This window comes from Onychostruthus taczanowskii, unplaced genomic scaffold, assembly GCF_017590055.1.
Source record: "Onychostruthus taczanowskii isolate IOZ18803 unplaced genomic scaffold, ASM1759005v1 scaffold58, whole genome shotgun sequence".
Taxonomy (NCBI): Eukaryota; Metazoa; Chordata; class Aves; order Passeriformes; family Passeridae; genus Onychostruthus; species Onychostruthus taczanowskii.
In genome coordinates this window covers 8611731-8637708 of record NW_024503457.1, presented here as the reverse complement: position 1 = coordinate 8637708, position 25978 = coordinate 8611731, and the positions used below count along the sequence as shown (strand labels likewise).

The 25978-nt window shown below is 42.7% G+C and overlaps 2 protein-coding genes across 3 annotated transcripts; both read right to left on the bottom strand.

Annotated features, from left to right (window-relative positions):
- Nucleotides 1-1679: 1679 nt before the first annotated feature.
- LOC121343189 (lysozyme g-like) lies at nt 1680-9633 on the bottom strand. Its single transcript, XM_041418149.1, has 6 exons — nt 9534-9633; nt 5876-5950; nt 4991-5080; nt 3853-4052; nt 3489-3627; nt 1680-2724 (listed from the first exon to the last, which is right to left on the bottom strand). Exons 1-6 carry the CDS (start codon nt 9547-9549, stop codon nt 2594-2596), a joined length of 651 nt encoding a protein of 216 aa, XP_041274083.1. The 5' UTR covers nt 9550-9633; the 3' UTR covers nt 1680-2593.
- Nucleotides 9634-14788: 5155 nt separating this feature from the next.
- On the bottom strand, nt 14789-25899 carry TXNDC9 (thioredoxin domain containing 9). Of its 2 annotated transcripts, XM_041418013.1 has the most exons (5): nt 24998-25117; nt 23036-23252; nt 20760-20878; nt 18619-18873; nt 14789-16347 (listed from the first exon to the last, which is right to left on the bottom strand). In XM_041418013.1, exons 2-5 carry the CDS (start codon nt 23222-23224, stop codon nt 16230-16232), a joined length of 681 nt encoding a protein of 226 aa, XP_041273947.1. In that variant the 5' UTR covers nt 23225-23252; nt 24998-25117; the 3' UTR covers nt 14789-16229. The 2 variants fall into 2 exon arrangements, with proteins under 2 accessions (XP_041273947.1, XP_041273948.1); XM_041418014.1 differs by lacking the exons at nt 14789-16347; nt 24998-25117 and adding an exon at nt 25819-25899 and having other exon boundaries at nt 18615-18873.
- Nucleotides 25900-25978: the final 79 nt, after the last annotated feature.

Sequence of the window (25978 nt, the reverse complement as noted above, 5' to 3'; positions counted from 1 at the left end):
CTTCCCCTCTGATTTGTTTTTTCTCTTTCCTTGCCTGTACTTATGCTTTTTCAGATATGTTACTTGGTATTAGATAATTTGCTTTGCAAGATGTCTGTTGTTTTTGGTTTTTTTTCAATAGGCCATGGGTCAAAAGAGTGACCAAGAGTGCAACTGCAGCTGCTCTGTCTACATCAGGCGGAAAAGGAACTTCCAGTAACATGGACAGAGGTGACCAGAAAAAGATCAGAGAGGAACAACAATCTGAACTCATTATTTGTCAGGAAACCTTTTGCTCAAATCTTAAGGCAGCATGCTACTATTAAACTTTCCTTGTTTATTTGCTCCTTCCCACCAATTTTTCAAGCTTCAATTCATTTTCTGCAGAGATTTTCTGTATTTGCTGCAAAGTGCTGACACCCTAAAACAAAATTTGGAACAAAATATGGAATTTCCATATTTTAATTTTAAATAGACTTTAAAATATAAATAATCATTTGTAGTGATGCTGCACAACTCAGCAGACAGGTCTGCAGGCCCTTGGGTGTTGCTACCACAACATGAAGCAGCAGCTTCATAGCTTCAAATTGGACTCCTGAGGAGCTCAGAGATCTGCAGGGCTGGCAGCACCAATAGAGGTGACAAGGAGCTTGCTGGCAGCAACTGAGGATGACATGAAGGAAACCAAAGAGAGCTCCACTCTTGTTCACCCTTGGAACTCAAGCCCCAGCTTGTACACACAGGCAGCAATGAGATTCCCTGCCCCGTGTGAAGTTTATACTGATCTACCAAAAATTCATTCACAGGCTTTACATAAGAGGTTTATGTAACACAGGTTTACATAACATAATGCACCAAAGGCTTCATCCTATGAATTTTACATAAGTAATGTTAAGTAGACAAACATGTGATCCATTTCATAAGTTTGTGTTACAAGGTAATTATTTTAGTAAAATTATATGAATATAGTGAAGAATTCATTAAAGATAGTATCAATATCTGTGGTTGCTCAACACTGAACTGTTTATGGTAGTCTTAAGAAAAAAGATCAGTGATATTTGAGACAACCTAGGGTTCCCTCTCATCTCCAGAGGTGATAAAATTAGTTTGCTTGTAACATATGTTAATCATGCAGAGTCTTTGCCATGATGGTAAGCAGATGAGTGACTGGCAAGACAAGGGGCACAGTGTTAAAAGTCTGCTTTTGCTCTGCTGGCAAAAGCTGTCTCCAACCCAGCTCTCATGCTGCCTGTGTTGGCCCTGCCTGGCAGCCCAGGCACGTGCACAGCACTGCTCCTTCCTGCCAGGCAAAGACTGCCAGGAACATCACTTCTGCATCAGCGGTGGTGGCAGCTGGAAGAAAAGTACCCTGACACCTCCAAAATGGTTATTTGAAAGGCTAAATGTGAGCATTCCTCTTACCATGTTCACAAGTTTGGGTCAGCAGCCAGGCTCAGGCCCTGCTGTTCTGACCTACCCAGTCTGCAGCTCCATTATCCCCTCTCTGTTCTCAAACTGAGTTTTAGACCCCTTCCAAGAGTACTGAATGGGGTTATTTACTTAAGCTGTAGATTGCTACCCACTGAGCCCCATGAAAAAAACCAACCAACCAAACAAACAAAAAAAAACCATTAGGATTTAACATTTATCTTTATTTCTATGTTGTTCTCATTATTGTTCTCTAATTAATAAATTGGCACCAAGAGACCCATCCCTTTCAAACAGACCAGAGCTCATTCACTTCTATCAGAAACTGGGATTCCTGGCAGAGAGACCAATGCTGAAATGCTTTTAAATTTGGAGGAAACTCAGCATAAATGTGCCAAAGCTAAAGCAGGAAAGGTTGTGGGTTTTTTACCAAAACTATTGCTGTGATATAACTCCCGGCGTGGGTACGTATGGGGCTGACTCCTGCTCCAAGGGCTGCTCTCTGATGGAAAGGCATTTTGCCTGCTGTGGCACTTGCAGTATTTTCCATATAGATGCCCTGATGAGGTCCGCAGTTGCCCCATGGCCGTGGACTCAGGAGACCAACCAAAGCAATTTTAGTGTTCTCCTGCTGAAGGCTGGCTACAGGAACACTCAGCTACTGCAGAAACCAAAGGCTCACTGAGAAGTCTCTCCATTGCTCCTTAGCCAGCAGCACCAAGGCAAGGAAAACAGGGCATTCATCCCCTGCATTGGCCATGGAGAGGGAAGAGGGTGGATGCAGATGGGAAGAGCACAGCTGATGCCCAGGGAGAGCTGTTTGTGTCCACGTCTGGGAGATGCACAAACAGCCCCGGAGTGCAGCTTTGAACAGGAAGACTCACCTTCCTCACTCAAAATTTAAGCATTGCTGGTCTGTCCCCATCTGCCTCTCAAAGGCCCTGAGCTTGTGGGCTCTCATCCCTAGGGATCTCCTGGAAGTCAGTGCTGAGCTTGCCCATCAGCGAGCGAGGGGCTGGGATTTGCTGGAGCGAGCAAGGTGGCATTGGCAATGCCACCAGCATCGGTCCTGCCAGGAGACCTGAGGAACTGCTCTGGGTACTACAGCACTGGGCTGTAGTGGGTTCTACATCACTGCTGGGCCAGTCTGCAGAGGGGAGGCTCCGTGGTGGGGTGGGTTTAAAACCTAGAACCCATTTCTCTTAAAGAACTGGGCTCGCCTAATCACGCTGTTGACATAGTTGTAGTCTCTGCTGCATGGGTCTGCCTCGTAGACCTGGAGGTTGCCCATTCTTGCATGGTAGGTGCAGATCCCCCCTGGAAAGAGTTAAGAAGAAGTTGTTAAGGGCTTGTAAGTAAGAAATAGAGATTGAAGAGCAAAAAATTGTAGCAAAAAACGCCATGCATCTCACCAAACAGGAACTGCTTGACAAAGTGCTAATTGTGCATTATTTTTGAAAAGTGACTGATTTTGTAAAATCTTTATTGCTATAATGAAGGATCCCATGACTGTCTCCAAATGCAGGTGGAAATGGTACACTGTTACTAGAAAAGGGTGTAATCAGAGCAAAGGAAGGGCAGTAGCAGAGCAAGGAAGGGAGAGTAGGAAACAGCATACAATGAACAAACCAGCACACAGATAGCACAGACTACAAGAAAACCTGGACAATTGCAATCTTCCTGGACAAAATCTAACAGGTTGCCACAATAATCCTGTTGTGTTGTGATGCCTCAGTTTCTGCATTCTCCAGTGACTTTTCTTTAGTTGCTTTCTATCTTATTTATCACCTAACAGCCATTTCTCATTGCCAGTCTGCTGATCTGGTACTGCTTCTGTTAAACTAGAAAACTCTGGTTCTGGCTGTTATTTCAGGGCTTTGGGGGTTTCTTTTGTTTGTTTGGGGTTTTTTGTGTTTTTTTTTTCTTTTCTTTTCTTTTTTTTTTTTTTTTTTTTTTTTTTGTAAGAGATCCTGTAAAATCTGCCAGTCTGATGCTCTTTTTCCCTTAAAAGTGACACCAACAAGCACACAGCACTCCCATCAGTCAGTCTGTCCCTCCCTAGCACAAAGCCCATTCCATACCTCTCAGCTGCCGGTCCCAGGTCCAGGTGGGATGTCTTGCCCTTACTTCATTAATGGAAAGAACCAGGATATTTGAGCACTGATTTATGTGTTCTTCACTATCCCATGGCACAGAAGGTTCCAGTTGCTGCCTGCTGATCTAGGAAAGACAAGCAAGAAAATGGGTTTCGTGTGAATGCCACCCTCTCTTCATTGCACTCCCAGGCTTTGACTCATTGAAGTGACCTTATTCAGGACAGCCTTTGATACAGAGTCATTGCAATAAAGCGCTCTTTCAAACACAGAACAGTCATTTGCTAAGATAAAGCCTTGGGGTAGGCACTACATGACTGTGCTGTTGGTCCCGCTTATCACCCTGGAGTACCTGCATCAGGCCGTACTTCTGCTGCCCCCGGTCCCAGCCGTTGTCCAGGAGCAGGCCAACACGGCTCTCCTGGGACATGATGGCACCGATGAGTGCTGGGTCCAAGCACAGGTTTCTGGCTACTCTCTTGATTGGGATCTCGTATCTCCTCAGGCGTGGGAGGTCTGCCTCAGCAGTCCTTCGTATCATGGCATATCCTGCTGTGTAGGAAAAGGGAGACTTGCACAGAGCCCTGTCCAAACCCCTTGCTTCCCCCTTGAGCAGGTGTGTCAAAGGAGTAACTCGAGTTTTTAAGAAGTTGGGCAGTGGGGTTTGAGGAACAAGCACAGCTCTATTGCTTCTGACCATGCTGGTGTTCCACTACCCAAGGATGACCAGGGGAACAGGGAGGTTTCTTAGGAGGTGGAATGCATGGTCCTTGTCTTCTGCTGCACTTCTGGAGTCAGAAAAGTGAAGTTTCAAAATGGATTTGAAAAAATTGAGGGGTATGTTACTATAGATTGTCCACACTGCAGTAACAGCTATGTTCCATTTCTAGAGACTGGGGGCTTTTTAAAAGCAAATTTAGAACAGTTTGAACGCAAGCAAGCAGGTTCAGATCTATGCTTGAACACCTGCAGTCAGGTGTCTGCCCTGGAAGAGCCTACATCCCAGGAACATGGTAAAATCCCTGGAGATATCAGCAATATGAATGTGACATAGTCAGCTGTGTGCTCACACCAGGCAGTAACACCAGGCAAGAAAGAGAAATGTGAAGCACTGACCAGCTCAGCCAACACGCCAGCACTCAGGACCTGGCTCTGTGCATCTTACCCTGGGAGCAGACAAGCCCAGGGGCTCAGTGAGGAGGCTGATGCTGAAGTCCTGACTGATGAAGAGGCTGTTTTAACTGAAAAGAGGTGGTACTATTTCCTTTTGCTTTGAGGCCAAAGATCCTGACTATGGGACATGAAGTTTGTCCTTCCACTTCCTACCACGTATGGTGGCTTCACCTGCTATTTTGGGAGAAGAAGTGTTGCTTTCTCCCTTTTGGCTGATTGAATACCTGCACCACATTTAGTTTGGCAATGACAGGAGGTAAGGCATCTCTCTGTCAGATACAAACATGTTGATGAATCAAGCAACAAATGATACATACCACAGTCAGAGGCTCTTGCAGGTGTACAGGATATCGTGGGGGCTTGAAGAGCACTTATATCGCCATAGCAACTGTAACTCATGGATGGAGCTGAAATATTAAATGGAGCTGTTTGAGCACATAAGATCTCAGAGCAGTATTGTTCAAGTCCTGCAAGTGCATACAAGTCAAGCATGAGAGAGTCCAGACCTGCAATCCACATCGCCTTGTGTTGGCCCTGCTTGTACAGTGGCCACTGGTCTCCATCAGTAATGTTATCAAAGAAAGGTAGAGAACAGAAATTGGTTCTTTTCTAACTGACTATTGAAGCAAATGGATCTAATGACTCTTTAAATGAATTAAAGACCTGTTAGGTCTAAAGGCTGGTGTGGGAGAGGAGAACCAAAGCCTCTGCCCATTCAATGCCCCCAGTGTTTGGAACCACCCAGATGATGGCTGGTGGTAGCTGCACACCCTGGCTGGGATTGTCTGCTGTGTCCCTTGATAACTTGGTGAGGAATTAATTCAGGAGAATGCTTGCCTCAGTCTGGGAAAATTATCCTGTTTCCCCAGTAACTGAGGAACAAATAGCCTCCATCAAATAGAGTGCCACATTTGTGAGACCATTTCTGAGAAGATTGGGGTGACTGGATAAGGTTAGCTGGGAAAACCAAGAGGAAACATGGCTGTGACTCCCTTGGTTTCAGTCCCATCCTCCAGATGAGCTGGTTTAAAAAGCACATGTGGGCAGCAAGCAGCTTCATTCAGCAGCTGAGGACCTTCAGCCACACAGGATCTTGCAGAGCCATGCAGGAAGGGAGCCTCAGGCCTACTGCACACTTCCTCTCCAAGGTCCTTCTGCAAACAAACCCATGTGCTTTTGACAGCAATTCAAACCTGTCTTACCAACAAGGGCTGAAAGGCCCAGCAACAGCAGTGTGGGGATCATGGTGATGGCTCTCCTCAGCTGTCCTGGGAGACCTGGAAACACAGTGGTTTGCAAAACATGAAGAAATTACTGTTGATTTTCAACAACACTCTAGCAAAGTTGGCATGCCAAAAGCTTCCACCCTGAGGCACCAGACAGGGATGGCATTAGCTGAAGAGGGGTTGGGTGACAGAGGAACGTTCTCCCCTTAGGGAGATTGGGACCAGGGAGGTCCCTGTTGGCAGCCTGGACTAGCAGGGGCCTTTTTAGCCCTGGTCAGTTGTCATTGCTTGCTCACACAGTCACTCCTGGAGGGCCATAGTGTGTCTTTACAGTGAGCAGGTCCACTAGCTTTGCTTTAGTTTTATAGGTGTTCAAGTCCAATGTGCTATAAAATGCACACAACCCCTGCCTCCCTGCTCAAAAAGGATTTTTCCTTGGCTCTTGGAAAAGCTTGCTTTCAAAAATCAATAACTATGACCCTTAATGCTCTGCTAAGAGCATGCAAGGCAGCTCCAACATTTATTTGGTGAAATAATACTTCTCTGTGTGATACTGGCAAATAACCACTTTACTAATAAATGTGTGTGTTGTGCCTATTAATAAAATTCCAAAATATCATCAGATAGATGATAGCTATCAAATGCAAAAAAATTGACTGTATTTGCCTTGCTGATGGACACATTTAAATGGAGCAGCTTTTATGGCTTACAAATTTTTTTTCCCAAGCAGATTTCAAACACAAAATACACAATGAGTCTTGTAAGCAATTAAGACTAATCCTGTTAACACTTGAAAACACATTATCAATTTTAATAGCATGTGACCGTTTCTCTAGCCTGCATTTCTACTGCAAACCAGATTATATGGATGCAGAAACGCAAATAATCCACCAGTACCATTGGAAAGACTCTCTTGTCCTGACTGAGTTTTTTCAGGCCAGCAGTGCCCATGGCCAGATCAGGTTACACCCAGTAGCTCGAGCTCTAACACTAAGACTAAGTATTCACAAGCCCAGATCAATACAGCTTGAGCCAACACTTATGAATTCAATGGCAAATCTATCTGTGTCCCTATTGAAAGCTACAGGATGTCGCTGTTTCCACCTGCAGGAATTTTTTTTCTCTCCACTCCCATCACAAAAACCTCACAGGCCTTATGTAGAAACACCATAGCAATCACAATATTGGCACAAAAGGCTAAATCAAAACAAATCAAGGCTTCTGGTTCTAAATAAATATTCTGTAAGTGAATTCAGACTCACCTGTATTCAGTTGTCCTCCCTCTGAGGCAGGTCACTTGATGACTTTTATATATATATGTAGGAAAAGGTATCCACCCCATGGGGTTTGGAATGTTAATTCCTACCTAGTGTGATGACTGTTTTAAAGAACACTAAGTAATATATATTAAGAGCTTAGAACTCCAATGATTTCTTTCATCCAAAGATTTGCACAAAGGGTGGTTAGTCAGACTCAGGACAATTCTGTGAAAGGAAATAAACACTGTTTTTCCTCCATCAATAAGCACATTGATGCACAGTAAATGACTTGCAGAAATTATTGAAATGAATCAGTGGCAGAGGCCAGGCAAAAACCAAATCCCTGTGTAGTCCTCTCCTTGCTTTGCATCTGGATGTATTTCTGGAAGGATTGTTTTTGTCTTGTTTCCTCAATGGTTTCAGATAGGCAAGCTTTTAATTAAGTAATCATACTTAATTATCACACTTTAATTAAGTACTATATTAATTTTAACAAGGTCAATTAAAGAAAATCATCCCACTGCTTCATTGTTTACAACAAACCTAATTCAGGATGGGCACTTGACTACTTTGAGAGCAGAGGCAGGGTCTGAATTTAAGATGTGGGGAGACGAAGAAACTGGTCTCTCAGCAACTGGAGTTAGTGGGGACACACAGAGGGGCTCTGAAAGGCTTGCACTTTGCAGCCAAGGCACTTTTCACATATCTAAAACAACTGAGTCATTTGGAGAAGGAAAGACAGTCTGGGAAGCCAGTGCCCTTCAATCCTGCTCGTTTGCCACATTTTTCTCTTCCCTAGACTGTGCCCAGCGTGCATGGAGGTAAGGAAGGCCAAGATTTTCTTCTGGTGGCTTTCTCTTCATTATTTAATGCATCAAAAATCCATCTATTTCCCATTGCTCTTTTGGGACTGATGTGGCAGGTAGGAAATGCTGTTTTGGCCAGTTACTAGTTAATATGTTCAAAACCAGGTTACTTCCTGTAACCAATTGTTACAGGAGGTTTAGTATAAGGGTTAAGGTGAGTCTTAAATATAGAACTCCTACTGAAACCTTCCCAGAGATTACAACAAAGCTAGGCAATCATTCTTCATGCATGAACCTGATATCTTCTGTGGTATCTCAGACTAGACTATGGTGTTATCCTTTTACTGGTTTTTAACATTTGGAGCAGCAGAAGGTAAAGTTTGACATAATGCAAGGTGCACATCTTTGTGGTGTTGTTATGGTCTAAAACTTAGAAAATAGGAACATCACATGTACAGTGTGCTTTAGTCCTTTCAAAAGCAATAGCTACTGATTAAATGCTGGAGGGAAGGACAACAAGAAGAAATGATCTGGGAAAAGCTCATAGTGCACAGCTTGATGGCAGCAAAGCCAGTAGATGCATTCATTTATCTCTACAGAACAAGACAATAAGTTTGTATTAGAAAGAGATGTATTCTCTCAAATAGACTATAACAATTTAGTATTAACATCTGGGTATCCTTTATAAAAACAGCATCATGTTAGTGACAAAAAACTAATGTTCCTCTGTCACTGAGCCTGTGTTCATGCTGGAGATTTGGGACCTTCTTTGAGAAGCAGCCTATAACCTTAGGTAAGATTTGTTTCCTAATATGTTGTCCACTTGCTGATGGTCCTTAAGATAAAATTTTGAATTGAAATACTGTTTGTCTTTGCTACATATTTTTCTCTTTCATTTGTTACCATGTAATCACATTTTTCTATATTTCACAACAGTCATATGAATTCTTAATGCCTATTCTGCATTGCATTGCTCCTTATATACTCATTGAGTAGTGGATGTTATGTTTTAAATGCAAGGTTTTTCATCTGTGCTGCTATAAGCTCTTAGGTCCCTGGGACAGATTCCTTGTATTCATACAAATTCCACTGTAAGCCCAAATAAGAGGATACTTTTTCAGCAGTGTTATGGACTTTTTCTTGCTCAGACTCTCTTTATCCACACAAATTTTTCTAACTGCCTTTTAGAGTAAAAGCCAAAAGCAAGCACCCTTTATGGAAACACGATCATATACACTGAATGGAGCAGGACTCTCAGCTAGTGCATTTGTCCAAGGCACCACAACCTAATGAGAGCTGCACAATGTTAAAAAACACCATCTCCTGCTAAAAAGTCTTTGTGGGGCTGTGTAAACACAGAGCATTGAGCGTAGGTGAGCCACTTAATGAGAGTGGGCTGCATCTGGCACTAATACAGCACATTTTTTCATTTTTATGATAGATTTAATTTGGAAATTTTCATCAGGAGTAGTGTCAATACTTATTCTCCTTGTGCTGGGTTTGGTCAGCACAGCATGTGACTGGGAGGGAAGGGATGGAAAGTCAAGGAAAGAGGAGGAAGTCACTCACCAAATAGTATCTGCATCTTCTTAAATTTAAGAATCAGGAAAGATTCCTGGATTCACAGGCATCCTGGCATTAAGCTGCAGTCAGTGACCACAGACACACTTTCTCTGTGGTCTGTCAATGACACTGTTGGTTATATTCAGGTAAAGGGAGAGCAGAGTGGACAAAAAAGGTTACCTGACACAATAGCATTTTCCACTTGTCTTACATAAACTAGAAGGGGCCACTCCTGAGATCTAAAGCGCACCAAGGTTCAGTACCAATAGCTCTTTCCTACTCACAGATTTTCACTTTATTTGTTTTCCCCCTCATGCTAAGGGAAGTTTTTTACATTTTGCTTGATGGAGAAGGGATGAAAATGGAGCATCATTTTGAAAAAGAACTACATGCTGTACATGTTCTCCTTCAGGTTGCAGGTTTTAGCATCACATGTCACTGGGTGGTGAGAATACCATCTAAAATTACTTGGAATGATACTCACATTAATTATTGTCTCCATTGTGAGTTTCAACTCGTTTCATAACATCGACAGGCAGATGAATTTCTCAGGTTGTTCCTTTTGTCTCGGATGTAATTACAGGTAACACCAGGTATTCTCAGACTTTGTAACTGCTTTATAGGGAAGCTGCCCATCACTGCTGACGTAGGGTGGATACCTACCACTAACTGACCACTTAAAGATGTATCTGTAGCATCATCTCAGACAAATCCTCTACTGTCGTCCTTCCCAGCTTTTAAAGGGACACACCCAATTTAATAACGAATTTTCATAGTTTTTTCTTTCTAACATCTAGTATACCTGGAAGTAATCACAGAATCATTTAGGTTGGAAAACACTTCTAAGATCATCGAGTCCAGCCATTAACACAGCACTGTTAACACAATTCCATCACTAAACCACACCCCTAAGCACCATATCTACACATCTTCAAAAGTCCTCAAACTCGTAAGACATGAGGCTATCAGTTTTCACTCTATTCAGAAGTGAACAATTGCTGAGAGTCCCAATCTTTTCTTTTACCTTGCCTTTCTGAAGAATGCAAATGAGCATTGAAGTAACATTTCACTCTGCATCTCTCTGGCCTTCACATAAAGTATCTAAGGCCAGTGGTGTTTATGAGGGAGGGAAACAAGTATTTTCCTTCCGTTCTCTAAAATGAAGTTTTTAATTTCACTGTAGGAAAGGTGTCCTAGCAAAAAGGTCACTGGATTGGATTCTATGAGAGCTTGTTCACATCCCATCTTAAACACAGATCTATCACCTAAAGCAAGTAATTCAAAGTTTGAGCCAAGTTAGGGTTTTGCACATGGGTCAGGGCAATCCCAAGCACAAATACAGGCAGGAGGATGAATGGATTGAGAGCAGCCCTGAGAAGGACTTGGGGCGTTGGTTGACAAGAAGTTCAGCATGAGCCAGCCACGTGCACTCACAGACCAGGAAGGCAGCTGTGTCTGGGCTGCAGCAAAGGCAGCTGTGGGCAGCAGGCCGAGGGAGTGGTTTCTGCCCCTCCACTGCAGTCTCATAGGATCTGGGCTCCCAAAGTAAGAAGGATGTGCAAATGCTGGAGCAGTCCAGAGGAGGGTCACCAACCTGATCAGAGGCCTGGAGCACCTGAAGCTCCAAGCTAGAATTAGGATTGTTCAGCCTGGAAAAGGAAATACTCTGAGGATACCTTATAGCACATTCCACTACCTAGAGGGGCCAAACAAGAGAGTTGTGGAGGAACCTTGTACCAGGGCATGTAGAGATAGGACAAGGGGGAATGGCTTCAAACTGACAGAGGGTAGGTTTGGATTTGATACAAGGAAGAAAGTCTTTGTGTGAGACAGTGAAACAGGTTGCCCAGAGAAGTTGTGGGTGCCCCATCCCTGGAAGTGTTGAAGGCCACACTGTATAGGGCTTTGAGCAACCTGGTTTCATGGAAGATGTCCCTTTCCATTGGGCTTGGAACTGAATGATGTTTAAGGTCCTTCCAACCCAAACCATTCTGTGTTTTGATGATAACTATTAAGGACATTTCTGTGTGCCTGGAATTAGTGATACAAAGAATTGAGGACTGTTAACATTCTAGAAAATAAACAGGAAACCATTTCAGGCTTTTTTCTAGGGTGGTGCACTAACAAAAGAAATAATTAGCAAGGAGGAAGTAGATCAGGAAGGTAATTAATGTTGTTCTGTGTATTACAATCATCTGATTTTCATACAATGTCATCTTGGGAAAAGCCAATCATTACTGGATAGTGCATGGTTTGCAAAGAAGGCAAGTTAATTTTTAACCCTTTTTTATAAGAGTCACATGTTGAAGTCATACCACCAGGTGGGTGATGCTTGAACAGGCTGTGTTCCAAAATGCAAATTATATTAACACAGATTCAACATTGAGCTGACATAGTTATGGGGCTACTAGACCAGTGTTGGCTTAGTTCAGGCAGCTCAAGCCATGGCTATAACAATTAATCAAAAACCAAAAAGTAGCTTTAGAATATGCACCTTATGGGCTCTCTAAAAGTAAGTTTTCTTAACTACTTCCTTTCCATCAACAAGCACCCAGTATTTCTCAGTGTACATGCACTTAAAATTAATTAACCAAATTTGAACAAGGGGTTTTTGGGTGATGCTCTGGGGTGTTATTACTGCTTTAGCCAGTTTGATATGCTACCTTAAATTGATGAAGAAGGTATGAGCATAAGTTCCCTTCTTTATCATATGATACAAGAATGATGCTCTGCAGAGGGACAGGGAACAAGGAGCATCTGGCAGAATGCAATGTCTTGGATCACCACAATCACATTGGACTGGCTGAATGCTGAGGGCTCCCAAGCATGATCCAAGAGCAAAAGGTCAGAGTAGACCTTTTTTGTGTCAAATATGGTGGAACTTATCATCTCTATTTATCCTTTAAATGTGGCTCAGGAGCAACATACCCCTCAGAGGAGTTCTCAAGCAGTCCACTGTAACAGCAAGTACCTTCTGACTCTTAGAGGCTTTTCTTCAGAGCATAACTCTCACTCTCAAACTGTCACATACAGCTGTTCTAAAGAGACAGATCAGCCACTACTGACAGAAATTTCCTTTCAAAAAGTGGGTTACACAGCTATTTTATATGCAATGAGTAAAAAAGCCATGTTATTTCTGTATCAGCTATCAGTGCTTGTTTGTGTATATGTGAGAGATGAAGTGACAGCATCCCTCACACTAAGTTGAGAACGCCAGCTTTACTCTTATGGGGAAGACAAAGGGATTGTCTTAGAAACTGTACTGGTCGAAGTCCAAATTTCTATAGAAATTTCTGTAGAAAAGCCTTCCTTTCAGTATTTCTAGGTGGGAAATAGAAAAAAAGGGGATTACTTGCAACATAGGATTGACAGCACTAATTCATTTTTTGAGTTGGCCTCCCTCCACTCCTGTGACACTTGCAGGTAATCCAGTCTATTAGTGGGGTCTGAGAGCAGCTACTCAGTTGATGCCCTCTCCAGAATTTATTTCTCATCCTGCCTCTTTCTTGGACCAGACTTCTTCACACTCTCAGATCCCAAAGCTCAGCTCAGCGCTTCGGGGTAGATTTCTAGAAACAAAGCAAAACCCAGGATCAGTCAGTGATCAAGGAATGTCCAGTTGTGTCCACATAATTCAGCATCAAGAGATCTTGTTTGGTTATTATTACTGCCTTCATGCTTTTTTTTTTTATTATTTCATACCAAGCATCAGTCACAGACTTAAGCACTAATCATTATTAAAGTTATATGCTGAGTTCAGGCATAAGCCCCATCACTTGCAAAGCTATACCTGAACATTTCTGATCTCTGTGTTGTCCAACAACCTTTCATGGCTGACACATGCCAGACCAGGTACAATTTTGTGATTGGTCTAGGCTCAGGAACCTTAGTCAGTCATGTCCTGACATATCACATCCATCTGTAGTGTCCTGACATATCGCATCCATCTGTAGTAAGCAATTAATCACATAAAACTTGCGTGTCTTCTGCATATTGCAGATCATCATCATCTCATCTATCAGCCAAGTGGCCACTAGATTGCTGTTGACAAAGTTCATGTTTCTGCTTTTCAAGTCTGTACAGCTGACATTTATTTGAGCTGGTGTTCTCTGTATTGTGACACTTCTAGCTTGCTGTCCCAGGTCTTACATCATGGACAATTCATTAATTTAACCTGCATGGCAAAATCATTAAACTCTACCACAGAGGAGTAATTTGTTCCTCACTACTCAAACTAGATGAATTTCCCGTGTCTTAAAGAACTTCTAGGTTTCAGCAAAAATAATTTTTGGGTTTGAATTGTTCATCTCAAAGTAATATGCAGGATGGAGGTGTAACCAAGAGGACTGTTCAGTAACAGTTTTAATATTCATTCCAGAAAGAATATGCAGAAACCAGAAAAGTTCCCATGAAAGCAAAGACTTGAAGGAGCAAATCTGTGAGATTGCTACTTTCAAAATAAATCTGAACTTATAGTATGAACAGTCTCAACTTCCCTTTTTACCCACGTCCACGGCAGCGGGGTTGGAACTGATGATCTCTAGGGTCCCTTGCAACCCAGCCCATTCCCTGAGCCTGATTCTACCCAAGCCACACATTCCTGCAAACTCCTTGTATCAGCACTAGAGTATGTGTGGTCATGTTACAAGCCTGATGAAAGAAGAGGTCCCAGGAAGAAGGAAGATTAACCCAGAAAAAAAAATCATCAGCTTAAAGTGACATGAAAGCACAGACTCCAAGTAGGATTTGCACTGAGTTTGTAATGAGGCTATTCACGTGTGGAACTGAGTAACCTCCAACAACACACCGTGCTGGAATCCTGACAAGCCCATGTGTTTCCACACAGCACGCAACTACATTAGAGGTGATTTTATATTTACACAGCTTATTCAACACAATTACGGCTCAGTGATGAGTCCTGCTAAGATACTTGTAAAAATACTGTTGGAACACTGGTTTCCTGAATTTCATGTAACTGGATGCAGGGGGAAAAAAGCAGCACTTTCTAATGCATTTAAAGGGTATGTGCATTAAAAAAGGATCAATGCAAAGCAAGTCTCCTTTATGCTTCCCCTAGACCAAGAGGCAGCTGTGTACATCTTAAGTGGATTGTGTTCTCTAAGCGATCCTGTACGTTAGGACGGAACTGTATATCACCTGTGAGAAATCTAGAAAGGGCTCAAACTTTCTGATGTACTTTTTTAATACAGAAATTATTCCACAGCACCTAGATCTTCTTTGAAAGGATACAGTAGTCAACATTAGAATTAAAATAATTTTATTTCAATGTACATGAACAGAAATAAAATATAATTTTTTTAACTTAAAGAGATATATTGCTGGGCTGGCCCAATCACAAGTGTTGTCTACTACAAGGCAGCAAGACTGGCTAGACCCACTTCACTGCTATTTGGACCAACTGGGTTCAAACTACCACCTCAAAAGGGTCCCTCAGCACAAAGCAAACAATTTTTCTGAAAATGAAAAGAAAACTCATCAATGGTTCACCTAGCCAGGAATTTTACTTTGTGTCCAAGGAAGATCTCTCAAAAATTCTGTCCATCACTGAAGAACAGTACACAGTATGCGGCACTATATCTAAACTTAATGATCAAGGTTTCTCCCAAATACTTTTCTCTATTCTACTCTCTTGTACAAAGCATCTGCTATAAAATCCACACATTCACAACCACAGAATGATACAAACCTGTGAACAAGGCTGTTTTCAATATGCTTCAATTGCTATGTGCTATTGCCTGCTGTATCAGCTCTGACATGCAGCATTCATAGATGGTAAAAGGGCATTTCTCTTGGCCATCTATTTCAGAATTCACAGAAGTTATGACTGTTCTTACAACTTACAGTGCAATGCAGTTAATTTATTCAATGGCATTATATGGCACCATAAGAAAAGCAATTATTTGTTAAAATGCACAATTTATTCACTAATAATTTTGTGGTGCTTTACTGATAATGTAAGTAATAATAAATATAAAAAGACAATTGGAAAAGGAACTTATAAAGAACAATCTTTTATATAAGTGTATGTTACCTCCTTTAATAATGAAAAACAGAAAAAAAACCTTGTCAGATTCAATGAAAACAACAGAAAGTAGTTCCTCACACAGCACAGTTAAACTGTGACCTCCTTGCCACATGATGTGGATGTCTGGGTACCATGAGGATTTAAAGAGATTTTTCTTCTATTATTTTAAGCAGCATATGCTCTTAGATATGGTGTTCCCCAAGCCACAGATTGCTTAAAGTAGACTGTGGGGAAGCATTGCCGTCTGGTCACCCTGTTTTCATTCTTCCTTGTGCATCTCCTTTTGTGAATCTCCTTTTAGCCACTGAGACCGGATCCTGGGCCAGAGGGACCTTTGGTCTGACTTCATACAGCTGTTTCTAAGTTACTTCAAAACATTTCATAAACTTATACTTAAGACAAAGGGCTTAAGTTCATCATTTGCCATGTCATTTCGTTAGAAGGACTACAATTTTCAAACTACAAATGACTTCCAAAAGAGGAAAAAAAAAAATCCTTAAGCTTTTTTCCTGCTGTGACTCAGTTGTATAAAACTGCATAGAAAAATGAGGATTATGTGCAGATGTAATGAAAAGCAGTAAGCTTTATAAAAAACATTCTTAGAAATGTACCACGCATAAACAAAAGATGATTTACAAATATATTTAGTGGCTCTTCTAGTCATCATCAGAATCTGAATCATATATCTTTCCTCTGATGGTCTTCTTGTCCAGCTTTGTAAAGCTTGTTCCATATTTCTTTTGACTTTGAAAAGGTGGCTCCATCAAGTTTCCACTACAGAAAAAAGGTAAGACAAGTTGATTAAAGCCATATTCATACAGACAGTAAGCATCATCTCTAATGACCCGTTTCTCCAGAAAAACACATTCTAAGAGAACACAATGCCTACTTGCTACAGCCACCCTAAGCAGCACTGTGGTGTTGCTAGCATAGCACATCCTGGTAAAAATGGCCTGGAGAACTGGAGTTAAGACAGGAGTGTGAAAGTAAACAGCACTTGTAAGTGAAGCCCTAAACTGAAAAGGCTTTTCCTGCAAACTGATCATGCTAAAGACAACAATCTGTCAGATCAAACTGTAACTAGGGAATTACAGAGAGACTTTTCAGAACAGGTGAGGAACCACCCACACAAAAGAAGCTAAAATGTTGCTAACAGGGACTTTGGAGTCAGAACTGGGGTTTGCCAGAAGCCACCTTGTGCTATCTCTTCCCTGCAGGACTGCACGTCTTCTACAGGATCGTGGGGGAACTCGCACCTCGGAGTGCCCCCATGATCCTGCAGGGGCTCTCTCATCACCTTGTGCATCCATGGGAATTAGTTTAGGCAGCTTTAGGAACAGCAGGTTTTCACATAAAGCTGGAGCACCTGCTTCTCTTCCAGCAGGGTTGTGCAAGGAAGGGAATTCCCTCTGGCTGCTCAGAAAAGGGTGTGCCCTGCTTTTGCTCTCATGACCTGTGAGGGGTTTGCACCCAAGTGTCAGTGAGTGAGTGAGCAATTACAACAGTTACAGCCTTCTGGTGTTAGCTATAAATGGCTGCTTAGAAAGTTGTAGTTCTTTATAAAATTTTAATACTATTTTACTGATATTAATCCTAAATATACAGTTCACCAATTGTGATTTAATGTTATGTTAACATACCATCTGAATCCTGATTATGGGCAAATAATCTGACCTGAACAGTTTTTCCCCTAAATAAAGTACACTCTTTTACCCACAGGTTGAAGGAAAAGAACTGTTTCTAAGCTCTGAGGAGGCCTATGCCCTTTTCAGGAACTCCAGAGAGTGGGAGGTTACTTTCAGAGCAGTGAGGAAATGTGGCTTGCATTGCAAACCCAGGGTCTGCCAAAAGGAATGAAGAACAAAATTCCCCCACTCCACAAGGAGCTAAGAACAACTACACAGTATTAGCAGAGCCAGGTAGAAGCAAAATTATGCCACAAGCCAATGTATCAATGTTTAGCAAATTCAGTGGTGCTTGATACAACTCCAGTGAAGGATTTTTCCCATGAAAGGCTGTTGCTGTCTAGAATATGCATCCAAGCTGTCTCTGCCTATTTGCTTTTTACTGAACTGGGAAATACCAGTTGTTTTAAAATTGTAAGTTTCAGTCATTTCAATCAAAGATCAACAGCTACTAAGACAAATTGAGTAGTAGTTTTTTTTTGCTTTAAGATACAATACTTCTTGCCAAAATTTTACTTCATTAGACATTTAAATAAATTCAGGTAATGAAATTTAAAATTTAAAGTGCACTAAAGACATTCAAAACAAAAGAGCAAAATTAACCTAAAAAGAGAGATGACATTTGAACCACATGTTCAAATGAAAAGAAAAGCAGAATTTTGGTAAGTAAAGAGCAAAATTAACCTAAAAAGAGAGATGACATTTGAACCACATTGGAAAGAAAAGCAGAATTTTGGTAAGCAATTTTCCTGTAAAGTTAGAGTATTGTAGTGACAGATATGTTCTACTGCCTTTTGTTATGGAGTCTTTAACAAGGTACTTACAATGATTATATTGTACTGTTACTCAGTTTATTTACACTTATTCTAATAATTTTCCATTTTCAGTACAGTTTGTTGAAGAAAAAAGTATATTCATGTATGTAATACTGACTTAGATGCAGTTTAAGGATGACTTGCTGAGTTTTCTCTGAAGTGGATGAAAATTGCTCAGACTTCACTGCATTGCAACTGTGACATGAAGCATCTATAGATGCTACAGGATTACATGAGATGCACGACACTGCAGCCACATCAGAGCATCACTGCTACTCCAGACACCTCATGACAAGAACTGGGTTTATTTTTATTACTCTACAAAAAGGACTGCTCAACACTCATTACAATGTCTCAATACTTTGCCGAAGAGATTATCTTCTTTCCCTTGATGAAGCACACAGATTAAGTAACTAAATTAAACTCCTACATGTCTTTTTTAGCATACAACATATTAAAGTTACAACCTTTCAGATTCTCCTGTCTGCAAGCTCATTCTCTCTGTACTTAATCTGAAATTAAAGAATCACAAAATATTTAATTACCTGTAATTAATTACATCTGCGCAGCCTAACCTCCATTCTAAGGTTTCTGTAGTGAACTCATCAGTGTTACCAAGGTCAGTAAAGCCCACGACGTAGTCTTGTGTTTTTCCATCTTTTATTAGTGCTAGAGTGGGAATTACTTTGATGCGCAGTCTCTCGCACAAGAAAGGAGATTTTTCAGCATTTAATTTCAAGAATTTTGTCTCAATATGCTTTTTTGCCAATACAGTCAAATGTCTGTCCATTATTTGGCACCTGTGGAAAAATGAACCCAAAATATATAAAGTGTTAGAATGAATAAGCTGACAAATATGCATTTGAGAGGAAGTTTAAAAGGACCAGTAAAGAGCTAGTTCTATCATGTTAATACTTAGACATTACCTCTGTAATAGAGAATTTAGTTTCAAGAGAAACTATGTTTCAGAGGTAGCTGGATTTAATGACTAATAGTGGAACAGCTTGGAGCACCTCTACTGTATAATTATACCATCCCTTTCTCTAATTTCTTCCTAATTACCTCCGTAGACCTGGAAGCCTTGCTCTCATTTCTCATTTCAAAGCCTTGCTGACATTTCTTTCTATTCTTCCAGCTCTAGCTTCACTACCTGTTAACTGGAAAAATTTCTTTATGGAAGATTTCTTCAGAGAAGTACCCTCAACGTGTTACAGTGTTCTGGATTTTGCAGTCACTACCTTCACAGATGAGATGCAGTAACTCAGTGTAAGCCAAAAAAAAAGTGATTTGGACAGACTGCTTTGCACAGTAGTGCAAAAGGCAAAATACTTTGCTTCTCTGTTGCCATGGAATAGGAGTGAGCATATAATTACTGTTTCTTAGCCACAGGACAGTGATGTGAACTGCCCAAAATACTTGTCAGATCACAGAGATTTGTGGACTTGTCACCTGCAATCTCAGCTTTCTGGATTGTCTTCTCTAAGTGGTTTGTCTTAGCTGCATGAACTCTGTGATGTGACTGTCCTTAAACTCAAGAGGAGAGCTGAACATATCAAAAAAGCTGGACAGGGCAAAGATGAAAGCAACTTGATGTGGTGGTTGGTAAACCAACACACAAGCTTCAACCTGTCTGTCAGCATGACACACTTTACAAAGCACTTTCTCGGAAGTTCCTTCCCCTGTCTCAGCCTACAGACTTTGCAGATTCAGGAAACGAGAACCCAAACCTGTCCTAAGCTACTTCATTTGCAGTGACAGCCTTTCACCCTCTTGAGTGAAAGCTAGCCAAACACAACTGCTTTAAACACTTAGGAAATGTAGGACACGGATATCTCACCACAAAATCCAGCCTTGACGTTTTTCAGTTTCTCACATGGAGGCTGTTTCAGTTTATATTCTACAAGCCAGGGAGAACATAACGCCTTTGGGGGAAAAAAAAAAACAACCCCAAAGAACCAAAACCAGGACAACTGGCTCTTCCTTCAATAAACTACTCTAGTTTGAGACTGCATTTTAACAGAACACATTGAGAAAGACCCAGTGAGGAACAGCCTACAACCCAGAACTTCTGAAATTCTTCCAAGGAAGTGGGACATCTTAGTTTGGGTTCCTATTCTGAGTCACCACATATTCTCAGATCTAGGTGTCTCGCACTCTAAAAAAAGTGACAGAATCACAAAGGCACAGGCACAAAGGGAAAGCAGCTGCAACTGATCCTTTCAAAGTAAAAGGTAAAATTCTCAAGATGCCTAGACAAGACTTTGGTTATTTTTTTTTTCTGTTTGCCAGAACCACCCAGATTATCTCTATCTGGACTAACCAAAGCATCTTTTTGAAACACTGCTCTTGTATGGTCTACATTTACAGACCTAACTGCCTAAAACTAAATCAATAATGAAACACAGCAGTCTCTCAAATATTGTCCAAGAAGTTATAAATCTATGTTCTAATCAATTATGTAGCAGAATATTAATTGTTGTCCAATCATGTTCAGATTAAATTTAGTGGAAAAATACACAAATGTCTTGAAAAGTGACTGAGATTTATAATGATAAATGATAAATTAGCAATGTGAATACTTCTAAAAATGCCTGTTCATGAGTGGGATTTGAAAGAACAACAAACACATCTGTTTTTGTAGACATCTTTAAACAAAAGTTTCTTCAGCACAGCTTAGTTACTATACCTGAACGTTGTATCTCTATAGAAATGGCAAACCACATTTTTACTTTCTTTGACTTCTTGGAAAAAGTCTCTCTCACTTGGGATTTCTCTGTATTCTCCATGTCCTTTTGAAAGCCACTCCTTGAAAAACATAAAAGCAAATAATTAGTACGGAGGTTGTTAAGTCTCTCTGTTGTGCAAACTCTACAGCTTTTAGAAAATGGAAGAGGAGGCCTGCAGTGAAAACCCATTTCATACACTAGTGGAGAAACAAATTACTTCCTTTCCTTTAGTTTTATTTTAAAAATACACAGGTAAGGCCACTTTACTTATTTGGAAATAAAAATCTTGTACAGAACTACATAAAGTTCTGTAATGCAGCCTCTCAGTAAGACAAAAGTAGTTCAACAAATACAACAAAAACTCTTGGCGTTTGAAAATTTTTATGTACACTCAAAGAACTCGTCTAAACTTAGCCAAGTAATTACATGAATTAAATAAATTTCTTTTAATTTTTTACTCCACGAAAAAAATCAGTGAGAGAAAAAGCCTACTAACTCATCTGCAATAGATGTTTACCTATCAAATGTACATTGAAAGGATCTTAATATGAACCAGGCTCACAGAAAACCATGCAGAAAACACATGTGCACCATCGTCATAACATCAATGGTAAAATTTAGAGGTAACTTCCAAAAGTGTCTGATTAAGTGTGCAAACACAGTTTCCAAACAGGTAATCTTCCACATTTTCAACAAACGCACTTAAAGGAAAAAACCCACAACCTCTACATTACTAAAAGATAATTGCAGTGTATTTAAACAAGTACAGACTAATCTAAATGATTAGAAGTAGTGCAGTATGACAAAATTTGAAAAAAAACCCTTACTTTTCCAATGGGGGAAAAATTCAGATAAATCACTGTTCTTAATCTTGCAGTTTTGTCTTTGGAGGGTGAAAGAAAAAAAAGGTTTCCAAGCAAACCAAAGATATCCTGTAAGCTAAATTAGATAGAACAAAGACTCTCCTGAATACTGTATACATAAAAAATTCATAAAGTATGAGCATATGAAGAAGTCATCATGATGCAAATCAAGAACTCACTTATCCCTCAACAGTGATTATGCATTAATTCCCCTCTCCACAGATTTATTCTGGAAGAGTGTGACAGCACACTCCTTTTCCTGAGCAGTATCCTACTTCACATTTACATTTCAAAGTGTGTGAGAACAGTGACTAAAGACCAAATGACGTAAAAAAGTTTTTGCAAAAAGTTTTTCCATGAGACCTATCACATGTTCACATCCAAGGACATCTAAGTGTTATGACTTCTGAAAAAGGAAGACACGAGGATCAAATATAAACTGAACTTCTGGAGACAAGTGAATAGAGTGCCACTTTGTCTGCTTCTGTGTTTACAGAACCAAAGCTGCTGGTGCTGCCTGTCCTCCAGCATCCCAGCCATGCCATGACATTTCACTGCAATCCCATTTCAAAGTCTGGCATCAGCTTTTAAGGACTCCATCACAGCCAGGCATCTCCTTTCAGCCAAGCCACTTCTCCCCCACCACAATCAATTTTTTGTTTAGGTCAGCTCAGATGGAATAAGCTGAGAAACCTACAGCTTCCTTACTTATAATTCAGGTCTCACACCATATGTTACCAAAATTATGGTGTAAACTATTGCTCAAAAAGAGCTCTGAGGGATCATACAGACCGCCTCATTTGACATGAGGTGTCAGGTCCCAAGGGAGTATTTCCTTCCTGTAAGAGGAAATGAGCAGTCATACAAAGACAACATTTCACTGGCTCAGAAGGAGTGTGACAAATTATTCCAGTCTAGGAACAAGGAGAAATCCCATTTCACCCTTCTACAAAATACCCTAACAGGAGGGCTCATATCACATGCTGTAAGTAAAAATCCAGAAGCTTCAGAAGGAAGACACTTCAGAAGGAGCCTAAAGCCTTATGGTTAGGTTGCCTACAGGACTTATGCTTCCAGATAGCAATGTTCAGTGAACAGGGACACACTCAAATCTCTGTATGAGACTCTTATCCTATCCTTATTGTAACAATAACAGAGGTGCTTCTCTCCTCCTGGTAAGAAACACAAAGCATGCACACGTGGACAGACACTAACTTTCCTGGATAATTTAAAACTAATAAACACAGAAGGGAGAGAAAGAAGGAAAAATCCACAAAACCAACAAAACAACCCCAGAACACTTAGTTCATATATACAATTTCCAAAAAGTCTGTTACACTCTACACATCAAGAGTCTGTACTACAGAAATTACTTGTTTCTGCTGCTGGCTCTTTTTTAGGGCCTCAAGCCTCCTCTGTTTAAGGCGTTCCAATTCATCTTCATCCATTTGGTCCAGCTTCTGTATTTCAGCATCCAGATGTTCTTCCACAACCTTGGTTGACTGAAGTATTTCATTCTCCAGTACTTTTTGAAGGATATCAACAGGGGTATCAGCAGCCATCTTTAGCTGGAAAGTGGTCTGTTCAGAGCTGCGGAAACAGTGATACAAGGAATTAACATTAACACAAACACTTAATTAAAACTTTTCTCTTTGCTTGCAGTTCACACCATAGAAAAACAGAGTTCTCTGCTATCTGAAGACAGGAGTAGTTAGCATATAGTTCTTTTCTTTACTGCAACCCACTTTGGAGAATACTACCATGATGAACACAGATGGCAAAGACACAAATCAAATCCTATTGTTTCAGCCCCAAAGGCAGCTACTGAAAGTGCACAGGAACCTAAAACTGCTTGTTAATATAAAGAAGAAAAATTCATCAGTTCCAAAAGGACACTCATCCTGAGCCAGATGTACCTACTTTAACAAATACTCTGAAACAAGAAGATTCAGCTGGAAAGCTCCAAGCTGCTGGGAGTTTGTATAAGATACCTCAGAACAAGTCTAAGCAACGCTCAATATGTAAGTTTGTGCCAGTAGTTTAAATGCAATTCCTTTAAGCCCCTCAGGCACGCTAACATATATAAATCTCAATTAACACTCCTCAGCTACAAGAAAGACAAGGTGCTCAACAGCAAATGCACTAGGCCAATACACTGCTTTAATTAGTTCCAGAAAATTGTTATTGCAAGCAGCAACCTATGGCAGCCAGCAAGAGGATTTAAAAGCCACTGCCTAACTGCTGTGTGAAGAAACACAGCCAAAACAATTTTCTGTAAAGTTAACACTAACCAACGTGCATGAAGAGTCGTGACAACAAAATCGACTGTTCTCCCCAATAAACTTAAAAGCCACTGCCTAACTGCTGTGTGAAGAAACACAGCCAAAACAATTTTCTGTAAAGTTCTCCCTGCCCAAACACATCAAAAGACACAGAACACAAACCAGAGTGCATGAAGAGTCGTGACAACACAATCGACTGTTCTCCCCAATAAACTGACACTACAGAAAATTATCAGTGCAGTGACTGACAGTTCTGAAATAGCGACAGTGCGCAGTCACCCTAACTCAGACTCTCAACCTGCTGATTTGCGTTCCAGGGCACTCCTGGCTGTATTTCAAAGCAGGCGAACTGCCAGCGTCACTGGCTCTGCGAACACCTTGCACACACAGGCGAGAGAAGCATTTTAAGCAGCGCCGGGAAAGGCAGGCAGATGCGGGCAGCGGCCGGGGCGCTGTCCCGCCGTGTCACTGCTGTCACACTGCCGCGCCCCGCTCTGCCTGCCTTCCCCACGCTGCTAACCACGCACTCTGCTCGCCCCCACGCTCTCTTATGTTTCCAGAGGGAATATGACCCTTGCCGGCGAAGCTCAGAGGCCAGCGGGTCTCCAGGCGACCGAGAGCCCCTGCTCAGCTGGGGCAAAAGGAGGCCGGTGCTCCAGGAAATCGGGAAGGAAAACAGCAGCAAGCCCCGCCAGTCCCCACTGCAATCCGGGGGCCCAGCGCTATCCCGGCTCCCCACTCGCGGAACCCCGCGTGCCAAGAGGCTTTTCCTACGCAGCCGGGAGCCTCGGCGCCACCGGCGGGGACGCGGTTCCGCCCCTCGGCCGGGCAGCGGCGCCGGGGTCCCGGACGAGGGGGGCGGCACACGGCGGGGGCACTGCGCAGGCGCGGCGCGCCTCCCTCCGGGGGATCGCTACACACGGACAATCCACGCACGGGCTCAGGACGGGCTCCCCAGGGGCGCCGCGGCGCCCGCCCTGCCCCGGGCTCGGTGCTAGTGGTGTCGCCGCCCGCGGCCGCAACCGCAACCCGGCCCCGGCTCCCGCCGCTCACCCTCCGCTTCCTCGCGCGCCGGCCGCGCCCCTCCGCCGCTATCGCGAGAGTCAGCGCGGGGCGCGGAACTCCCCCCGACGCGCTGATTGGCCGGGAAAGCGGGCGCGCGCCGCTGCGGAACTACTCCCGACGCGCTGACTGGCCGCGGGCCCGCGCCCCGCTGCCGCGCGTGCGCCCCGTGCCGGGTACGTGCGTGCGTATGTGCGTATGTTGCGTGCGTGTGTAGGCCGCTCCTGCGGGCGGGAGCCGCGGACATGGGGCCCGCCAGCGGTGGCCGCTCCGCCAGCGCCCGCCTGCTGGGGCGCTGCGGATCCCTCTCCAGCCGTGCTTGCGAGGGGCAGGGCTTGGCCGCGAGGGGCGGGGCAGAGCACGCCCCCTGCTTCCAAGGCAGTCTCCCGCCGCGTAGGCGGCTCTGGCGGCTGCAGAGGGGTCGGGCAGCGCCCGCTGCTGCCCTCCGGGGGATTCCTGCTCGGGTTGGGCGTGAGGCCGAGGCCGGCCCCGGCGGGGGTGTGGCGGTGGGAGCGGCGGGGCCGGGCCCCGCAGCGATGGCGTGAGGTAAGTCAGGCTGCGGGAGCCGCGCAGCTAGCCGGGCTCGCCCAGAACCGGGCCGTGCCGAGCCGCGCCGCAGCCGGAGCGGGCTCGTTCAGAACCGGGCCGTGCCGAGCCGCTGCGGTTCGCCAGCTCTTTGCTTCTTCTGTAAGTGCGCTGAAAGATCCGCTCATATAATTAATGGTATAATAAAGCGTGGGTTTTTTTAGAAAAGCAAGCAGCAACAACGATAAAACCACCAACCCCCCCAAAAAAACCAAACCGCAACACACGTGTTCTGCTTTCTCCTTTCTTGGAAATCTGGCTCCCCGGTACCGAAGTGTGCTGACGGGGAAGGCGCGGTGGGAAGATAAACTCGGCCTTATCTGCAGTCGGCTGGGAGCCCGGGTGGGAGAGACTGATAAGGGGCTACAGCTGTATAAAGGCAAAGGG